At 43.4% G+C, this 22,579-nt stretch overlaps 1 protein-coding gene across 1 annotated transcript in view; it reads right to left on the reverse strand.

Moving 5' to 3' along the window:
- The window catches only part of cskl (c-src tyrosine kinase-like), a 34,010-nt gene that overhangs the window by 2,204 nt on the left and 9,227 nt on the right, over nucleotides 1-22,579 (reverse strand). Inside the window, exons 4-11 of the mRNA XM_083759421.1 lie at nucleotides 17,574-17,793; nucleotides 11,252-11,345; nucleotides 5,987-6,052; nucleotides 5,241-5,340; nucleotides 3,480-3,570; nucleotides 1,985-2,058; nucleotides 1,455-1,650; nucleotides 753-839 (exon numbers count right to left, since the gene is read on the reverse strand). Of these exons, the coding sequence (XP_083615547.1) occupies nucleotides 753-839; nucleotides 1,455-1,650; nucleotides 1,985-2,058; nucleotides 3,480-3,570; nucleotides 5,241-5,340; nucleotides 5,987-6,052; nucleotides 11,252-11,345; nucleotides 17,574-17,793 (928 nt within the window). The remainder of the gene's footprint in view (nucleotides 1-752; nucleotides 840-1,454; nucleotides 1,651-1,984; nucleotides 2,059-3,479; nucleotides 3,571-5,240; nucleotides 5,341-5,986; nucleotides 6,053-11,251; nucleotides 11,346-17,573; nucleotides 17,794-22,579) is intronic.

A 22,579-nucleotide genomic window follows, 5' to 3' on the forward strand; every position in this document is an offset into this window, starting at 1 on the left:
TATCCACAAGGAGCAGTGCACCAAAGCATTATGGGAAATGTAGTCCAGAAAGGAAGTGAGCCCAGTGTCCATGACATCAGAGACACTGGGCTGAGTGGCTCACTGCTAAAATCTAAAATATCTAAAACCACATTTTACACACATAAGGACAGGAACTTTCCTGTCCTTAATCTTCTAAATGTATTTTTTTGCAAGAAGGGTGAAGTGTCCCTTTAAGCAAAAAGAGCTTGGAGAAGATATGGTAGATGAGAACAGAGCAGACAATTATTTTGCGCTTCAAGACGAGGGCATGTCAGACTGAGTAGAGGAGGTCTGCCAAGCATCTAATATACTCATCTAAACATTGCTTGTTTTAAATCACCTTGCACTGCATTTATACAATGAAGCCTGCCCTCTACTGGTGTTGTGAGGTCAGGACAGTCATTAACCATAATCACATTTGGGCCGACATTCAAATTTGTCATGGACCACCACCTTCTTTACTTTGCTTTAGAGAGGTGAGAGGTTTTGATGAACAACTTACTTTCTTTGTTCATAGCTGTAAAAGTACATAATTTTTTACCTCATCCTTCTGTCGTTTTAACATTGTGTTTTTATCGTTTTTCTTCTAGATTATTTCAGTGTGCAAATGAGCCAAAAAGAACAGCGGTGAGAGTACATTTAGCCAACAAAAGGGGCAGTTTATTAGGACAGGACATCATTAGTTTCCAGTTCCACGTAGATGTTAGAGAGCCACAGTTAAGATTACTTACTATTCTAGGGTAAGGCACACGCCCAAAAGAGTAGATCTCCCAAAGCAGTATTCCGTAGCTCCACACATCAGACTTGGTGGAGAATCTCTGTGGGATATGACAAGACATCACAAATTCACACTGGGGGAAGAGTAGCTTCTTTCATCAAATAGATGGTCATCTTCTAACTTCATTATATTCATCAAGCAGCATTAGCAAATTGCTGACAGTGATATGTTTTAGTATTCAAGAGTTTACCACACAGGATAACAAAATGAGTCAAAGGCGGTTAGATCACACGAGAGCATGTACATTCAAAGGAAATAGCAGATCTACAAGCTCATAACACATTGTGAGCTTGTATATCAGCTCTTTTTGGTAGAGATTTGATGTAGGGGACCAAGTATAGAACCTTGCTGAACCCTGTTCAAAACCCTGGCCCACTGATGAATGATGATGGGCTGATGCTATGTGGTATTCCTTGGATCCATCTAGTACCCTGTCCCCGGGAATGTTACAGCAAACCCAAACAATGATAAAACAGAAGAGGTGAAGAGGGGTCTCATTGGGACAGGCACTCTTGAGCCGGGATAGATTCAAAAGCATTTATTATCTAGACAGAACCATCATAATATTAAAATTAAAAACAAATAAAAAGCCACCAAAATGATAAACGGCTATACTGTCAAATACCCAGGTCTGTCAAGTCCCATCTCCTCTCACCTTCTCTCTGAGGGCTTCGGGGGAGGTCCATTTGACGGGCAGTTTGGCAGTGTCCTGTACAGAAGAGGCCTCCTTGGTCAGGCCAAAGTCGCTGACCTTGGCAATGTTGTCATCGGATACGAGCACGTTGCGGGCCGCCAGGTCCCTGTGGACAAAGTTGTTGACCTCCAGGTACTCCATGGCCTCACACACATCACTGAAACACACATGGAAGTCACATGCATCAGTAACATGTGAATGTTTACCTTTATAATGTGGCTAAAAGTGCTTTACGAGCAGCACTAGGACACGCACAAATATAAAGAGAAGGTGAAATGGAGAAAACAGACAAGAAATAACGTTAAAACATTAAAATGACCACATCGCTGTTGTGTTGTATGCCTCCGCCAACTACACTTACAGTTTGAGTTTTTATAATGCATGTCAAGTATCTCTGTGTCCTTTTTAAAACTCAAGTTGAAAACCTAATGAGATTTAGCATGATTTTGTTTTTAATGTACTTAAGAGTGTGTCTGGTGAAGGACACTTACAGAGAGAACTTCAGTAGGCAGTCTCCACCCAGGACGGTTCGTCCTCGGGAGCGGAGGTAGTCGACCAGACTGCCCTGTGGAGGACAGGGACACAACATTAACACTATGGAGGGGACAGGGACACAACAATATTAACACTGTGGAGGGGACAGGGACACAACATTAACACAGTGGACGGGACAGGGACACAACAACATTAACACTGTGGAGGGGACAGGGACACAATATTAACACTGTGGAGGGGACAGGGACACAACAATATTAACACTATGGAGGGGACAGGGACACAACAATATTAACACTGTGGAGGGGACAGGGACACAACAACATTAACACTATGGAGGGGACAGGGACACAACAATATTAACACTGTGGAGGGGACAGGGACACAACATTAACACAGTGGACGGGACAGGGACACAACAACATTAACACTTTGGAGGGGACAGGGACACAATATTAACACTGTGGAGGGGACAGGGACACAACAATATTAACACTGTGGAGGGGACAGGGACACAACAATATTAACACTATGGAGGGGACAGGGACACAATATTAACACAGTGGAGGGGACAGGGACACAACAATATTAACACTGTGGAGGGGACAGGGACACAACAATATTAACACTGTGGAGGGGACAGGGACACAACAATATTAACACTGTGGAGGGGACAGGGACACAACAATATTAACACTATGGAGGGGACAGGGACACAACAATATTAACACTGTGGAGGGGACAGGGACACAACAATATTAACACTGTGGAGGGGACAGGGACACAACATTAACACTGTGGAGGGGACAGGGACACAACAACATTAACACTGTGGAGGGGACAGGGACACAACAACATTAACACTGTGGAGGGGACAGGGACACAACAACATTAACACTGTGGAGGGGACAGGGACACAACAACATTAACACTGTGGAGGGGACAGGGACACAACAACATTAACACTGTGGAGGGGACAGGGACACAACAACATTAACACTGTGGAGGGGACAGGGACACAACAACATTAACACTGTGGAGGGGACAGGGACACAACTAGCCTGGTTAATAAACCAGACTAATATCGCACGGACCGCGGGATATTAGTCTGGGGAGGCTCAGCTTGGATTTAATTTCCAGGGAAACATTTTCTCTTTGACGCAATTGGTCAGAGCTACTGTCAGTCAAAGGTCTCAAGCATTGAAAGTCACTGTACCAAAGCCCGCCCATATTGCATACCGTGTCCCGATTGGCCGCCTACATTCTCTGGTGTAGGAAATGGGCGTACAATTGAGCCTCTCCAGACCGAAATCCGCCGGCAGGCAATTTATTTTTGCCAACGGCTGATTCGGTCTGGTTTATTAACCAGGCTAGGATACAACAACATTAACACTGTGGAGGGGACAGGGACACAACATTAACACTGTGGAGGGGACAGGGACACAACAACATTAACACTGTGGAGGACAGGGACACAACAAGTGGTCAGACCTTGGCCATGTATTCTGTAACGATGTAGAGGCTGCCTCTCTCCTCCACGATCACCCCAAGTAACTGGACCAGGTTGTTGTGCCTCAGCTGCCTGTGTGGGTGGGGCAGACAGACAGGGATCACAATAGCATGGTATGGGTGTTTGTTTTGCAACCGTAATCACAGAAATTAAAATAAATGGATAATTGTAAAGAGGGAGTAATCATAGGTTACAAACTGACAAGCAAATCGAGTGAATTCAAGAATATGTTAAATAACATTCAAATACTCCTTGACACCTTCATAGTAGAATCCTGACCCCTTCCTTACTTTCTCTTCATATTCAATATTTGAGCTGTTCTTCTAACAACAACAATGTCATGGATTGATCAAATTATATAAAAGACGGATTTCACCGCGACGCGTGACCACGCGCGATTTCATTCATGCATTGATCATCAGGCAGCAGCATTCAATGGTAATGAAGTTACAAAGACAGTGCTAAACCACACATATAGCTACATGTGTGCACTGAAATAAAGGGCAGAATAATGGATTTACAACTAAGACAATCTCGTCAGAACGCACTGTGTGTGGTGTGGAGACCACAAACATAAAACTGCGACTTGTTTTTTCTTCGGTGGACGACGACGGGTAATCAGTTAATTTATACTTTTTTTACAAGATCCAACAGCATCATATCAAGTTAACAATAATGATGATGTTGTGTTTACTATTGTCACAGAAACACACTGCACGGCTACTGTAACTGGAGAACAAAGATGGCTACGGCCAATCGAAACGACTCTATGTAAATACGTGTAGGAATGTTTACACGCCTAAAATGCGCAAATAAAACTGTAAATACAAAGACATTTTTGCAATGTAATTAATTAATTAATTAATTAATGACACTAAAACGACTTTCTGTTGGAATAAAAACCTTCTTTAAAGGTATATTCAGTGATTTCACTTAATTCAAATATCACTTATTTTTTTGTTTTGTTGTGATAATCCTCCCTACTATAGAGTGTGCTGGCCATATAAGGAGTTCCTCCCTGTCCCCAGTTAACCCCTGGGGGTCAAAAAACCTTAGGTTTCGTTTTTGACTCTCTATCCTGATTGGACGAAAGGCTGGGTCCCACAGCCAAAAACGAAACCTAAGGTTTTTTGAGTGAAATCACTGAATATACCTTTAACATTCCAACTGTGTTAATGTGGCTAAAAACGAAAACCACCAATTCTTTTTTATTTTGGTCAATTGTGGAGTTTCATTAGCGCCGACTTGTGATTGAAACCACTGGGAGGGGTCACATATACCTTCTGATTCTACTGAGCTTTACTCCAATATATTTTGCATTTGTATCATTAGATCATCCAGAAAAACGTAATTATACAAATGCAAAATTCAATGAATATTCAGCCAAATGGCAGATTATGCAGGGGTAAAAACTAAATCCCATGGAAGCAGATATGAACAATAACATTTTAAATCCCTTTAGAGATAAAAAATTCAGAGTTTAGCATACTAGTTCACTTTAGCAATTTTTGCCATAATTGAAAGGCAGAGCGCTGAAACAAAGGCCATTTTGCCTTGAAAATAACGAAACTAAGACAAAATTATGATTTATGTATTGCATAACTAACTCACTCAAGGACCCATAACTTAATGTTTTTTAGCATAACCTTAGACCGTACTGCCTGTACTGTTAGTATAAAAGTTTAAAATAATCAACCAATGCAACAGAAATGCATGCCCAGCGCCACTCATCCAAAGCTTACGTCATGACAGAAGCCTCAGCGATGAATGCCTGAGCAGTAGCATCGTTCTTGATGCACTTCACCGCCACCTTGGTCCCTCGGTAGTCGCCTACCATCACATCTGACAGGAAAAAAATCACACACACAATTTTAGATGTGCATTTATTTATTGATAATGTTATCCGTGTACCTAGAGCAAATCAGGGTGACCATATTCGGCGTTTTAGTTACAGTATAATGGATGTAACTTTTACAGCATGTCTTTGCAGGAAACAAGCAATCTATACGGAGGGTTTGTTTGTGTAACCACTAACCAGTGTTAATCTCGTAAACCGCTGGACTTATCAGTATATTAGTTGTGCCGTCACAACTACATCGCACCACCGATCCAACTCAGATCTCTATCCGTCAGTCCATGTCCCTTTCATGCCAATATGTGGATATCCCTGATGTCATCAGATATGAGCTGACTGATATGTTTGTGCCTTATGTCATGACGACACATTGAGGTTAAACACACTCCATATTTGGGCGTAGCAGCATTGGGAACTCCTTATATGGTTATAGCAGAGTCATGGAGACATGAGCGTGATGACGTAATGACATGAGTGTCAGAGGTCCTCCCAATTTTCATATATAGGATAGGATATATGACATACTGTACCGCTGACATCACAGGATGGCCACGTGTAGCCACACTGTTAACATGTTTTATTTGACTGTAAAGTATTGTACAACATGTCGACCAGGTCCTCAGCTCAGCTCACCTCCAAACTCTCCTTTGCCGATGGTCTGCAGTAGTTTGAGCTCTTTTCTGTTGAGAGCCCAGCCACCTAGAAACACAAGAAACATGAGTAAATAAAAAACAGATAGATGTCTATGCTACAAGTTAGCTTAAGGCAATAACACTTAACATTTCTCTGCTCCTTAAGTATGAGAATCTGCTGTTTTCACTATGAATTTCCCTTGGTTGAATGCAGAAGAAACTAGAACTGCACTCTGTCGAGTGCATACTTGCTTGTTGCACACTAGTAGGCCATAAATGGCCAACTAGTGCGCAAGCAGAGCGCGCAAGTCCTTTCGACCGCTGTAAACTGTCAAATCTCAGTATCTCTGTGAAGGAACGTTTGAAATGATTAATGTTTAGATGTAACTATTTGCTACCTACCTACTTTATCTATACTATAATAGAGCGAATGTCTGAGTGTGTGTGTGAGTGAGTGTGTGTCCGACCGCATTATCTCCTCATTATCTCCTCATTGCCTGCACCAATCGCTCCCACTTTTCACACAGGCATTGACCATATGAATATGGAGGGCGTAACGGAGCCCTTTTTTCGATTTGACACATTAATGATTATTAATTAATTTATTAGTGAATTAAAAACGCACCCGGGTGCAGTACCCCCCGCAGCCACAGGGCGGCAAAACTCCTCTCCCCAGAAATCACGTGTCACCAGTGAATTGCATTTTGGGACGGTCACTGATTAATACTGGGACACAGTTTTCCGCGTAACTTCAGTTGTTTCGCCTGCTGTCAATTTTGCTCGCGAGTTTTCCGCCTAACTTCAGTTGTTTCGCCCGCTGTCAATTTTGCTCGCAATAGACAGCGGCCGAGCGATCGGGATATTTCCAACCCCCTTACGCATCGACACAATTACTACATACAACAAACAACATGCCACGAAGAACAGCCTCAAGGACCCTAGCGCATTCTTCCACGCACCTATACCCTTTTTCACACCGCCCCCAGCCAACGGAGGTTGTGTGTGTGTGTGTGTGCAGACTACTTTCGCTGTGAGCATGTGTGTGTGTAAACTACTTAAGCTGTGAGTGCGCACGTTCGTATGTGTGCGCGTGCGTCATCGCGTGGCCGTTTTCACTTTTCAGTTAGCTATAAACACAACACGAGATATAACTGTCTTGAACATAAGCCACACACACACAGCGTGAAGTGGCTACAGCGCACGCTCTGGTGAAAACAGCTAATCTACAAGCTCACAGCATCACAGGTTGCAAAAGCCATGAGTTCTCTCAAGCCAAAGCTCACAATTGAGACCGTTTTGGACGCAAATCCACCTGCAAATTGGATCTGTGCGACTGTCCATATATAGCTGCATGTCAAACTGGGGGTCCTTGATACTTTTCAAATGGGCCTCTGTGGGCTAATAAGTGTAAATGCTGCGGTCCTTGCTCTTGCCATGAAAACGTTTCCCTACCATGCATTTGGAAGAATACTTTAATGTTATACTGCTGTTTTTATTCATAAAAAACCACACACACACACACACACAAATCTATTATACAAGTTAAAATATATCAGAACGGGTAAGGACTAGTGCATATAAACACCTAGTATTATTAAGTATGGTTCAAGTTTCTATCTATATAAGAAATACTGTTTTATCGTTGTAGATATATTCTGGATCCCTTTTTAGTTTTTCAGAGACAAATAAATCATTGATATGTGTTGATATCCCCCAGCTGTTCCGCCATTTGATGTTTATGCAAGAAAACAGCAAATCTGTGCCTGGTTTGCTGGGACCAAATGACCACAAATGACCATATTTCTTACGTCATCATTAAGAGCTAGTCATACATATACACACCACGTACTCTGGTCCCAGCAGATCAGGCACAATTTGCTATTTTATTTTTTACTGATTATGTATATAGTATACGTATGACTAGCTCTAAATGATGACGTAAGAAATATATATAGTATATAGGCATATACTATATACGTATACATATATACTCTATACTCTATACTGTATAAAGTGTGTAGTTGTAAGTTGATTAGCGGTATACTGTGGTTACTTTGCGCCAAAAACCGTGACAGCTGTTCCGCCATTTGATGTTTATGCAAGAAAACAGCAAATCTGTGCCTGGTTTGCTGGGACCAAATTACCACAAATGACCATATTTCTTACGTCATCATTAAGAGCTAGTCATACATATACACACACCACGTACTCTGGTCCCAGCAGATCAGGCACAATTTGCTATTTTATTTTTACTGATTATGTATATAGTATACGTATGACTAGCTCTAAATGATGACGTAAGAAATATATATAGTATATATATAGTATATAGGCATATACTATATACGTATACATATATACTCTATACTCTATACTGTATAAAGTGTGTAGTTGTAAGTTGATTAGCGGTATACTGTGGTTACTTTGCGCCAAAAACCGTGACAGCTGTTCCGCCATTTGATGTTTATGCAAGAAAACAGCAAATCTGTGCCTGTTTGCTGGGACCAAATGACCACAAATGACCATATTTCTTACGTCATCATTAAGAGCTACTCATACATATACACACCACGTACTCTGGTCCCAGCAGATCAGGCACAATTTTCTATTTTATTTTTACTGATTATGTATATAGTATACGTATGACTAGCTCTAAATGATGACGTAAGAAATATATATAGTATTTAGGCATATACTATATACGTATACATATATACTCTATACTGTATAAAGTGTGTAGTTGTAAGTTGATTAGCGGTATACTGTGGTTACTTTGCGCCAAACACCATGACAGCTGTTCCGCCATTTGATGTTTATGCAAGAAAACAGCAAATCTGTGCCTGGTTTGCTGGGACCAAATGACCACAAATGACCATATTTCTTACGTCATCATTAAGAGCTAGTCATACATATACACACCACGTACTCTGGTCCCAGCAGATCAGGCACAATTTGCTATTTTATTTTTACTGATTATGTATATAGTATACGTATGACTAGCTCTAAATGATGACGTAAGAAATATATATAGTATATATATAGTATATAGGCATATACTATATACGTATACATATATACTCTATACTCTATACTGTATAAAGTGTGTAGTTGTAAGTTGATTAGCGGTATACTGTGGTTACTTTGCGCCAAAAACCGTGACAGCTGTTCCGCCATTTGATGTTTATGCAAGAAAACAGCAAATCTGTGCCTGGTTTGCTGGGACCAAATGACCACAAATGACCATATTTCTTACGTCATCATTAAGAGCTAGTCATACATATACACACCACGTACTCTGGTCCCAGCAGATCAGGCACAATTTGCTATTTTATTTTTACTGATTATGTATATAGTATACGTATGACTAGCTCTAAATGATGACATAAGAAATATATATAGTATATATATAGTATATAGGCATATACTATATACGTATACATATATACTCTATACTCTATACTGTATAAAGTGTGTAGTTGTAAGTTGATTAGCGGTATACTGTGGTTACTTTGCGCCAAAAACCGTGACAGCTGTTCCGCCATTTGATGTTTATGCAAGAAAACAGCAAATCTGTGCCTGGTTTGCTGGGACCAAATGACCACAAATGACCATATTTCTTACGTCATCATTAAGAGCTACTCATACATATACACACCACGTACTCTGGTCCCAGCAGATCAGGCACAATTTGCTATTTTATTTTTACTGATTATTGCGAACGCAGTGAGCCACTTATATGACAGCAAGGGCTGAATGTCTGTGTGTGTGTGTGTGTCTGTGTGTCTGTGTGTCTGTCCCGCTGTTACACCACCCGCCCGCCACCAGAGGGCGCAGCTGTAGCACACACACACACACACACACACAGGGCGCAGCTGTAGCACACACACACACACACACAGGGCGCAGCTGTAGCACACACACACACACACACACACACACACAACCACACACACACGAGCTGCGTTCGCTTCCCGCGTTTGCGCGTCTTACTTGTGTATATAGTATACGTATGACTAGCTCTAAATGATGACGTAAGAAATATATATAGTATATATATAGTATTTAGGCATATACTATATACGTATACATATATACTCTATACTCTATACTGTATAAAGTGTGTAGTTGTAAGTTGATTAGCGGTATACTGTGGTTACTTTGCGCCAAAAACCGTGACAGCTGTTCCGCCATTTGATGTTTATGCAAGAAAACAGCAAATCTGTGCCTGGTTTGCTGGGACCAAATGACCACAAATGACCATATTTCTTACGTCATCATTAAGAGCTAGTCATACATATACACACCACGTACTCTGGTCCCAGCAGATCAGGCACAATTTGCTATTTTATTTTTACTGATTATGTATATAGTATACGTATGACTAGCTCTAAATGATGACGTAAGAGATTTGTGGTCATTTGGTCCCAGCAAAACAGGCACAGATTTGATGTTTTTCTGCATAAACATCGAATGGCGGAACAGCTGTCACGACGGAGGAGACCGGGCGAAAACATTACTTGCGCGCTCTGCTTGCGCAAGTAATTATATCAAACATAGTGTGGAATGAAGTGACATAGAGGATAATACTTAAAGGTTTATTACCTCAGTTATTGCTTTGAGTGTTACACGATGATAATTTATCACAGAGCTTACTTCATCTTCTCAACAAATCTGAGTATGCAACATTTAATGAAGCATCTGTGACTGATGACCATTGATTGTTTGAAAGGGTACACAACACTCACATCTCACTTTTGTCGTTGTTTGTCACGCAAAGGGTAAATTGACATTTAGGCAAATTGACATTTTATTTCTGCCATTATTGTGCATTTCAAACATGGATCATTCCAGCTGTGTGTTACCCGAATTACACCTGAATTAAGAGTTTAAACCAAACCAACCTCAGAGCTGGTTTGGGTGATCATAACTTAACATAACACATCTCGATTCTCGGGTGCTTTCAAACTGGAATTACTGTATGTATTCCAAGTGTTGTTCAACAACAAAGCAGAATCCCAGGTGATCTCATTAGAGCACATAATTCAGGTCAATTCAGTCACATGATGAGGCCATTTGTAAAAGGGGGCCTTTGATGTTGGGAGCTAGACAGACAGTCAGCACAGCAGTGTCTCTGAGTGAGATTAATAACCCTTAGCCTATTCGTGGTGGTAGGACAATAGCACACTGTTAAAAGAGGATGGATGAGTGAGAGTGTGATCGTGTGTGTTTGTGTGTGCACTGGGTGATCTTGTATGTGTGTCCTTACTCCTGGAGAACTCATCCTGCGCTGCCACTGTTCCCTCCATTAGCTTAGGTTTAATCAGCCTTGTGCACAGCCCATCAGCATCTTTGGTGTAATGCTGGAGAGGGAGGGAGACAGGGAGGAAGAGAGAGAGATAGAGAGAGAGAGAGAGAGAGAGAGAGAGAGAGAGAGAGAGAGACAGAGAGAGAGAGAGAGAGAGAGAGAGAGAGAGAGACAGAGAGAGCAAATCTATATTAATTGAGGACAACACATGAAAGTAAAGTAAAAATTCACACTTGTGTGAAGGGAGGGGCAATCAAATAATCACAAATGTCATTCCGGACAATCACTTTTGGGGTCTTCACTTTTCTGCCTTCACTTTTTATCCTCAATATGTACATTGCTATGGGGCGATCAGCCAATCAAATCATCGTGTTTGTGTTCACACAGTCAGACAAAGCTGGATATAGGAGGGACTAGTACCCCTCAAAACCTTGATGTAAAATTAGCTTTTGGTCCAAAATGTTAAAAATGTTGAAAACTGTCTCAAATAATGTAAAGTATACATGATTAGAACATGATTACAATAAAGTCTAATACAGCATATAAAAATAGAAATGTGTCATTTGTAAATACATTATGTTTCTGCTAATTGTTGATTTAGGAGAGAGTGGATGGTCTAATCTAACTTCTGCTGATGTGTAGGTTTCTAACCACCTACTGTAGGTAGTACGCACCAGAACATAAACCTACTGTAGGTAGTACACACCAGAACATAAACCTACTGTAGGTAGTACACACCAGAACATAAACCTACTGTAGGTAGTACACACCAGAACATAAACCTACTGTAGGTAGTACACACCAGAACATAAACCTACTGTAGGTAGTACACACCAGAACATAAACCTACTGTAGGTAGTACACACCAGAACATAAACCTACTGTAGGTAGTACACACCAGAACATAAACCTACTGTAGGTAGTACACACCAGAACATAAACATACTGTAGGTAGTACACACCAGAACATAAACCTACTGTAGGTAGTACGCACCAGAACATAAACCTGTACGCACCAGAACAAAAACATGTTGCACAATGAGAACACAAGTGGAGACAAAGTCATGTGTGAACAATGGTGTCTTAGACTTAGACAGAGGCAGAGAGAGAACCAGATAAACAGCTAAACTCAAGCAGTGTGCACTGAATAAACAAAAGTAACCACCTCAACGCTGATGTCCCTAATTTAGCGGCAGTGGTGGCGGAACGGTTTGCGGAGCGGTCTTGATATCGGAAGGTCGCTAGTTCGTATCCCCGGACCGGCACGTTAAAATTACCACCGCTGAAGTGCCCTTGGACAAGGCACTGAACCTCTACCATGAAATGTTCTATGAGCAGGGCCTGGCTGTAAACAAGTTCTTGAGCTTAGTCCAGTTACCCTGGGTAAACATAGTACCTTTCCTTTCCTTTTTGGGCACATAAGCAACTTTATCAAAATGTCTCAACAGGGAGGAGAGGAGAGGGAGGGGAGGGGGATGATGATGATGATGCTGATGATGAGAGGAGAGGAGAGGAATGATGATGATGAGAGCTGAATGTGGGAACCAGCAGGAGAGGAGTGCTGTGTGGGTGTGGGAGAGGTCACAGAGGCTGACCTTTGCCCCCCCCCCACACAGCAACAAACAAAAGCTGCATGCGGTCAATAGCAGCTCATCTCCCAAGTCAGCAGGAGTCAAGTGCAATCCTCCACACTGGCTGTTGTCAAACTTTATTGACACTCAAAAGAGTCTTTTCACATGCCCTGCACTCCTACAAAAGGCGGTCACCACCAAGTAATAGCCCTCTCCTCTCCTCCCCCGGGGTACAGTTTCAGTGTAGCCCAAGGACACTCCAGCATGGCCGACCCCTTGGTGGCTGCATTTATCATATATTGCAGTTCTTAAATGTCTGAGTAAAAACCTTCCTCTCCTGGTGATACTCTATTGATTATTTCCCTCCTCTGCAGGGAGATGCTCCACAGAGCACTACTAACATTTGGATTGTTCATTTAACTCTATAAGAGTGTACAAAATTAATGGATCCATTGTCATGTACTGTAGCAATTCAGGAGGCATCCTTCCTCAAGGACACACTTAGGCAGGGGATCAAATATTTGGGACCTTCACATTTGAGTCGCTTAGCTGATGCTCTGACCCAGAGTGACACAGAGATACATTTAGATTTAAGAGTCTAGCTCCAGGACACTGGGACCGGACAGATGGTCACAGTGGGGATCCAACTTTAGGACTGTTTCTGCTCCTGGGACAGTCGGGTCTATACACCAGATGAGGCAGACAGCTGAGCTCTCTGAGGGAATCAACCTGTACAACCGCTAAATGGTTGTGTAACTGAACTGGCCAAATATGGACACCAGTTGAAAGTAGATAATCAAAAGGAGAAATCAACCACTGCAGAGGTTGTGGGTTCGAATCCACCGTGATGCCTCCGGTCTACGCGAACACAGTTGTTCGCGGGGATTGGAGGGTGATAGTTTTCACTGCATGTAATCCTATGGATTGGGGCGGGCACCTGGCAGCAGGGAGTGTTGGGCGGGCCGCGTGAGGAGTAGGACAAAGGCTCTACGTCTGACTGGTAGGTGAGTCATCGTAGGATACAGCAGTGATAACACAGAAATGTGTGTGTGGAGGAGTCAATTGGCATAACGATTAAATCGTGGAAAAAAGCGGGTAAAAATATATTTGTGTTTGGTGTAAATTCACCCTCAGGGATCTTTCTCATCATCAGTACAGTGGACTGGACTAGGCACCATGATGTGGTACAGTCCTGACCAGCAGAGGGCAGCAGAGTGAAGGAAGTGCTGGTAGGGTGAGATAACAATATTGAAAGGCAAGAGACAGTCTTGTCAGCACATGAGTCATGAACAACTAGATATTTTCTGACTGTTCCAGTGCATTCTTCACAGCTCCAGTCATTTCACCCAGTCATTAAATAGTTTCACAGGACATCCGAGAACAACTACGTACATTCAGTGCACGGAATATTGGGAATCACAGATTCACTTTCACAACTCTGTAATGTCTCGAGGCTTATAAAATCCTCCCTGAACACCATACCTCTTATTCTATGAAATATTAAGACTATTTGGACAATATTGAATTACGGTATCCTGAACAATCATGTCTCAACTCACAAGCTAACCACATGAAGTCTAGCGTCCCTTTTCTGGTCATGTCATAATAGGTAAAAACTGAAAAGTCTGCAAAAATAGAAGATCTACAAGCTAACAACGTGTTGTGAAATTGTTTATCGCCAATATTTGGCAAAGAGAGCCCTGGGGGACTGTGTGTGTGTGTGTGTGTGTGTGTGTGTGTGTGTGTGTGTGTGTTTTCAGATGAGCTATGTTATAGTTGAACAAATGAGCAATGCAATTGGAATCTTTATGTCGAACCGTCCACTGGAATATCTGAATGTCATGCAACAATTTACTGTAGTTTAACTTGTGTATATTATGGGTATCATATAATATAAGTCTCTATCTGTTTATCCAAATACCAGGGGACATTATGGGTATCATATAATATAAGTTTCTATCTGTTTATCCAAATACCAGGGGACATAAGTCCCGAGCTGAGCGTGCTCTAGTGCCAATAATTTGAGGATAGATTATAGATGATGATATGTTGAATAATTATGTAATGAACAATTGCTGACTGTTTTCCCATTCGCTCCTTTGAATGTTTTAGAGCATTGGTTCTAAAAGTGGCATCTGGTACCAGGGGGTCACTAGCTAACCTGACGCTGCCAGATGAGGGCGGTATTGGGTAACCATGTTCCCCAACACAGCAATCATCTGGGATCTCTCAGGCAGTTGAGCTGACAAAAATCCGTTCCGTACCAGACCAATCAGCGTGAGCTAAGGGCGGGATATGTGCGAAACCGGACGTGAATCTATATAGACACGTCAATATGATTGGTTGTGTTTGCACGCCCACACGGTGATAGACAGACGGTCCCATCCAATCATCTACCAAGTATCTTGAAAAAAAGGAACAGCCCCGTCATCGAATTTGCTTCCGCGATCCCAGATCCCAATAAGCTGTGAAACAAATTTGTGTAGCAAGCTTCTTGGATCTGGCAGCGTCAGGTTAGTCACTAGCTAAATTAGTGTCACAATAATTTTAACTACTGGTACTTTAACCATATTTGATACTTTGGCTATTCGGAAATAGCAAGCTCATAGTGTGTCGATCTATGTTATAACAATAGTGAAAATGTGTGTAAATCTTTGATAGATTTTTAACTCAATTTGTTGCAAATTGACCCTGGCACAACACATTTTCAGATAGATGTGTATATCAATTTGGCGAGTCCTTGACATGAAAAAGTTTGAGAAGCACTGTTTTACTGAATACAAAACAGAGGCAGTGCACAGGCTTTGAACTCTCTGTGATTGTGATCATTATCAAATCAAAGATTTGAGCCTTTTCATCTCTTTCATCCTGTGCTGCCGACACATTTACCATAAAGTGCTCATACAAAAACATCCTGCATATCTCTATGAAAGTAACTGGCCTCTTTGGAGATAATGTTGCATAATCAGACGGAGGTCTGCCTATATGCGAGATAACTGCCAACAGTGTAGACACACTGACACACAAGAGCATAATTCACTTCATTCACAATGTAACTGCTACCTGTGCTCCACTGTGATAGATTTTAGGAAAACCAAATGTAGATTTATTTTTTGTTTTCTTTCCTCATCTACACATTACGTCAACAGTTGCAGTTACTCCAACAGTTACGCCAACAGCTAAAGCTTGGCCAATCACGTCCGGATATCACGTTTGTGACATTTCAATTCTTGCATCAACTTACATCACATCCGGATGTCGTCCGGTTGTGACCGAATGGCAACAATTCGGCCAATCAATTGTCAGTATGTCACATAATTAATCAACTTTCCCGAATCCCAAAGCTGTCCCATTCATTGTCACAGCCACAGACGGCAGGCGCAACTATATGCGAGTAGCAGGATACATTTACTAGCTCTGTTTGTAATGGTTACGGAGCTATATTTCGATATGCAACCGGTGAGCCTACTGTATGTATATTCATTGCCGCAGGTATGCTGCAGCTGAGGGGGGGGGGGGGGGGGGGGGGGGGGGGGGCTGGGCTGTCAATCTTGCATCAGGGTCCGTGGGACATTCCCTCCGCCACTGTTTGTGACGCACACATCCCAGTTTTAATATAGGATATTATAGACATAGAATCAATGAATCATTGGTAACACCTGTGAAGGAAGTAAGGAAGATGCCCAATATATTATATGGCTGCTGTGCATAGAGCCCCATTGCGTTCTCTGCCTCTCCTCCTCTCTCAGTGCTCATTGGAAATGAACGACTCCCGGTCGCGTTGTCACTTGTAAGGGTGAGTTACACTCTAGAGTTAAATGAAGATGTTAGAGGAGCAGTCAGCTCGTTCGTTCTTGTCCACGTCAGGCCAGTGAGTTAACAACCCTGAGATAACAACCCTACCCTGCATCATTCCTTATCTGTCTGTCCCATTCTATTGTCCCCAACTTTCTGTCTCTTGCCCTCATCTCTCTCCCTTCTCATGTCCTCGCTTTCCTTTTCATCTCCAAGTGACTCTCCTCCTCCCCATTTCCTTTCTTCATGTCCTGCATTGTTCATTCCCTCTCTCATTGATATAAGTGCCTTTCCTTTCTCTCCCCCTTGTTTTCAGTTGTCAGTCCTCGTCACCATCAACTTACATCACATCCTGTCCATCTCCTTACCTCTCATGTACTTTTTCCTGCTGTCTACACTCTCCCCTCAGTCTGAAGTAGTGACTTTTCCACAGATATGCCAGAGGGGTTTCTTTGAAGGACATGGCTGTTAGCTGACTCAGTTTTGCAGCAAGATTATTAGCCACAGCTGATTAAATTCTGTTGGACCAACGTGCCACTTTGGCAGGTAATTAGCCATTTCTCAAAAGATCATCTTCCATTTTCAAAAATGACATTTGATTTGTCAAGTGGTCAATTAGCCGCTGTGACCAGTAGGCAAAGAGGTTAGCTTCCAACTGTATCTTCCCATTAGTGCAGTGGTTTGCCTATTATATTTTTTATAGTAGTTTATTGATTACTTTTGATGCAGCAATATTTCCATTATTCTTTTTGCGGAAAAAAGAAAAACACGGCCCACAGGTTGAAATCCCATGCGTTACTGATTCAGTACTCACAGATAATTTGACAGGACACAGTGGGAATTCAAACCAACGTCTCTTTTTCTTATTTTGTTTGGTGCTCCTGCATTGTCAGAGATACATGAACACTTCCCCTCACCTCCACCAGCTGCATGAGGTTTTCAAAGTACTCCTCTTCGTCTATGGTGAGCTTTCCGTTGTGATAGATAATGCGGTAGTGCTCCACCTTGCCGTCGCAGCTCACACACAGGGTGTAGTCCCCTGGATAGTTGGTGCTCTCCCTCACCAGGAACAGGCCCGTCTCTGGTGGGTAGAGGAGCCGCTCCGCCTGCTCCCTGGTTATCTTCCCATGGAACCATCTGCAAGGAACGGACACAAGGGAGGAGAGGTGAGAGGGAGAAACAAACAGAACAAGCATGCACATCCACTCTAGAGTGCCAGGTGCAGGGCAGAAGTCACATACTATAAAGGAAAAATAGAATCTGCACACTGGATCAAAGCTCTGAAAGATTTTATCTATTTTTCTGGCACCATTGTATGTGACGTTTCGAGCCCAAGTGGATCTTTGGGAAACGACATGAGAGCAAATGAGAGTGTATTAAACATATTCCTATCCTACCAGAATCAAGAACGATACCCATGGAGTTGGAGTCAGCGTTGACCAGGGTCTCACAGCACAGACACATGCTCCAAATAATTCCACGTTTTCCACAAATATTCCCCAGTATTCATATCTATGGAGATATGTGGTTTCTGCATCTTTAATGTACACTAATCTAACACTGTACATTATGCATGGAACTCCGTTATCGTATCATACTTTTTCAGAGTCGACTACTTCTGGGTGTGCTCTGACAAAATATACATAAAAATATACAACGCGTTATTTTCCCTCACACTTCCACCGGCCCCTCCCCTTTTTAGTAATCTGCTCTCACTAGAGACACACAGCGAGAGGGTAAATACATGGACAGCAGACCAGGCATGTGTGTTTGAGGGGACTGCAACAGTCTTTAATTCACTATAAACACAAGTTCACAACACAAGATATCTGTCTGAAAACACTTGAACAGAACACACACACACACACACACACCCAATGTATCAATTCCATTGGCCGTGGTGTGTGTTTGTGTGTGTGTGTGTGTGTGTGTGTGTGTGTGTGTGTGTGTGTGTGTGTGTGTGTGTGTGTGTGTGTGTGTGTGTGTGTGTGTGTGTGTGTGCGTGTACACACTACAGCGATTAGGCAACACAGTACATAGGATGATGCCACAACGTGTTGCCTGGCTGTTAGAAATGGTCCCAAAAGCACAAGTTCAACAGATTACATTCTACATTCATCTAGGAGTCCTGTGCTGGAGGGAGACACCTCTTCTCCTCCTTCTCAATCCATCGGAATTAGTGGTGTCAAAAATATTAGATTTGGCAATGCATCGCGATTTGGCCATGCAGCGATGCAATGCAATGCAGCAAATCAGTAATGTGACATAATCAATAATCAAAGCCTAAATATAATTATATAAAATAATATATATATCATTATAATACTTTATATAATATAATTCTAAATAAGATATGGTGTTCTGTTCAGTATATCCGACTGCTTGTATTGAATGCTGAAAAATGTGCCATGTTGTGCAGTAATATGGTGAATCCTAATCGAATTGAATTGAGAGGGCAGTGCCAATGCACACGCCTCTAATCAGGATACAGAGAGCAGGTTTAGCAGCACAAGTCAGAATTAAGCCTCTGGCCAGCTGCTCAACGCTGTGGAAGGGAGGGCAGGGCATGCACGCCTTGTCTCAAAGAACCAGAGAGAAAATACCTGGGTCCAACAACAGGAAACATGTCTCTCTCTCTCGCGCACAAGCACGCACACACACACGCACACAGGGATAGAGTCGGAAACTGACACACAGTCGCTGCAATAACAGGAAAATACTAAGCATCCGAGGGAAGATGCAGGGCCCCGCCCTCTCCCTGTTCATTGCCATGGGGGTGAGCCCACCATGGGGGTGAGAGTCAGAGAGAGGGCAGCTCTCACCACACGGTGAGTCAGAGAGAGAGCAACTCTCACCACACGGTGAGTCAGAGAGAGAGCACCTCTCACCACACGGTGAGTCAGAGAGAGGGCACCTCTCACCACACTGTGAGTCAGAGAGAGGGCACCTCTCACCACACTGTGAGTCAGAGAGAGAGCACCTCTCACCACACGGTGAGTCAGAGAGAGGGCACCTCTCACACGGTGAGTCAGAGAGAGGGCACCTCTCACCACACTGTGAGTCAGAGAGAGAGCACCTCTCACCACACGGTGAGTCAGAGAGAGGGCACCTCTCACCACACTGTGAGTCAGAGAGAGAGCACCTCTCACCACACGGTGAGTCAGAGAGAGAGCACCTCTCACCACACGGTGAGTCAGAGAGAGAGCACCTCTCACCACACTGTGAGTCAGAGAGAGAGCACCTCTCACCACACGGTGAGTCAGAGAGAGGGCACCTCTCACCACACTGTGAGTCAGAGAGAGAGCACCTCTCACCACACGGTGAGTCAGAGAGACAGCACCTCTCACCACACGGTGAGTCAGAGAGAGAGCACCTCTCACCACACGGTGAGTCAGAGAGAGAGCACCTCTCACCACACGGTGAGTCAGAGAGAGGGCACCTCTCACCACACTGTGAGTCAGAGAGAGAGCACCTCTCACCACACTGTGAGTCAGAGAGAGAGCACCTCTCACCACACTGTGAGTCAGAGAGAGGGCACCTCTCACCACACTGTGAGTCAGAGAGAGGGCACCTCTCACCACACTGTGAGTCAGAGAGAGAGCACCTCTCACCACACGGTGAGTCAGAGAGAGGGCAGCTCTCACCACACGGTGAGTCAGAGAGAGGGCACCTCTCACCACACGGTGAGTCAGAGAGAGGGCAGCTCTCACCACACGGTGAGTCAGAGAGAGGGCAGCTCTCACCACACTGTGAGTCAGAGAGAGAGCACCTCTCACCACACGGTGAGTCAGAGAGAGGGCACCTCTCACCACACGGTGAGTCAGAGAGAGGGCACCTCTCACCACACGGTGAGTCAGAGAGAGGGCAGCTCTCACCACACTGTGAGTCAGAGAGAGAGCACCTCTCACCACACGGTGCCCACCACACGGTACGGTCAGTGAACCCTGGCCTTAACTGACCAGGCTCGGGTCAACCCGAGCAGGCAGCACTGGGAACCACTACTCTACAGGATAAATATAGCTCATGATTTAGAGTGTAGTCTTTGGGCCATATTGTTTAACTGTGCCTTTTCCGCACACATATGACACAATGGTTGCATATCATCAATGTCGGGCAGAAATGTTGTTTCAGGATGCACACGCAGATCCGACACACCAAAGATCCGACATGCGGGAACAACGGTCAGACATGTGGTCGAACATGCGCAAGCTCCGTGCTTGCGGTTAGAGTTATGTTAGGGTTTGAGGTAGGTTGTCGGTCTAATGACACTCGGACCAATAGTATGTCGGAACTAAAGCCTGTACCCCTTGTATATTACTATTATTCATTATAAGTTTTCATAAATAATATATAAAAAAAAATATATATACATTTAAAAAATAGATGGGGACAATACATTTATATCAGTGACAAGTGCAGTATGTCAGTGACACGTACTTTTAGTCTGGCAGTGTGTAAGTATGTCAGTGATCTACCTACAGTAATATGCCTTTATTGTATCTCAGTGATGCTGCATGACATGCCGGAGATTAGCTGTTCACAGAATGACTGACGGGACGGACATCATCATGGGTGAAAACATAGTCCGTCCGGCCTGGCGGAGACAACCATGTCAAATGTAAAATGTAAAGGCTGTCAGCAGCATCCAGGCCCACAGAACAATGGGAGGATAAATAATGGATTCCTATCAGACTGCCTGTGTGAGACAAACGGTGTTTAATAAGACCCAAAAGTAGCAGCTGAAAGGGTGATTTCTTCTTAGCCACAAGTCAGTGTCGCACACCGAAAATGCAGCTGCGGCGTGTTGTGAGCTTACAGATACAGTCATACAGATCTGCTATTTTTGGTGCGCACAATGGAGCACAAGACAAGTAAGTATAAATCAAGACTTAAGCCTGCAGGGTGTGTGTGTGTGTGAGTGGACGCTAATCAGCGGGTCTAATTGATTCACCCCGTTTTGGTCCTTCCCAGTTCCCACCTTCCTACTCCTCTTCTACCTCCACCTCCTCCAGGTCAGAGACTGGGATCTTTGTGGCAAAGCAGCTTAATGTGACCAAAGACTTGATTAGATCAGCAGAGACCGCGGGACGGTAGCTCCCTAACTCCCATTAATCTGAGAGGAGGCATCAGGCAAGCTCAGTCCTGAGCCTGACGCCAGCCACACACGTGCGCGCGCGCTTGTGCGCGCACCAAAAGGACAAAGACACAGCCTCTCAGTGCTCCCCACATTGGCTGGTTTGTCCTCTGAAATCAACCAGAGGTTTGTCTTGACCATTACGTCACTCAGAAATGTGATGTTTGTGAGGATTTTTGTCATTTCTTCAAAAATTCAATCAAATGCCAGAAAACGTGGTAAACAACCAGCAAATGAAAGGAGAAAGAGAGGAGGCACGAAGGAGTGGCGAGGCGATGAGGAGAGAATGCAGGATCTGTGCTCCTTGGGAAAGCTGGTCTAGGGTGGTGCTGCTGGGGCTCTGTGACCCACAGCACAACGGAGCACATGGCTGCCACATGGGGGCAGCAGAGAGAGAGAGATTCCAGACTCCAGAGAGAGTGGAGGGAAGTAGGGGTAACAGGGATACAGATAAAACATGTCTTTTTTGTTAGTTTTTCTCCCCAATGTTGTCGTTATGCCAATTGATTCCTCCCCACACGCATTTGTGTGTGTTGTCAACTGCCACCAGGAGGACGTAAAACAGTGTTTTAACTAAATGTCCTCATTCACGAATGTAGCCTTCACAAAATGTATCACTATGCAGTTAAAATAAATGTCTTCAGTAACTTTTATAGCAATTGATATATTCGTTATTGTATAAGACGGTCTGTCAAAGTCCCAGGTGGCACATAAACCTTTGATTGTGTTCTGGCCCATCATCTGATGACTTATGCACACTTGCTTTTCAGATTGGGGACCAAATACATT

This window comes from Protomyctophum parallelum (assembly GCF_964188405.1).
Source record: "Protomyctophum parallelum genome assembly, chromosome: 2".
Classification (NCBI taxonomy): domain Eukaryota; kingdom Metazoa; phylum Chordata; class Actinopteri; order Myctophiformes; family Myctophidae; genus Protomyctophum; species Protomyctophum parallelum.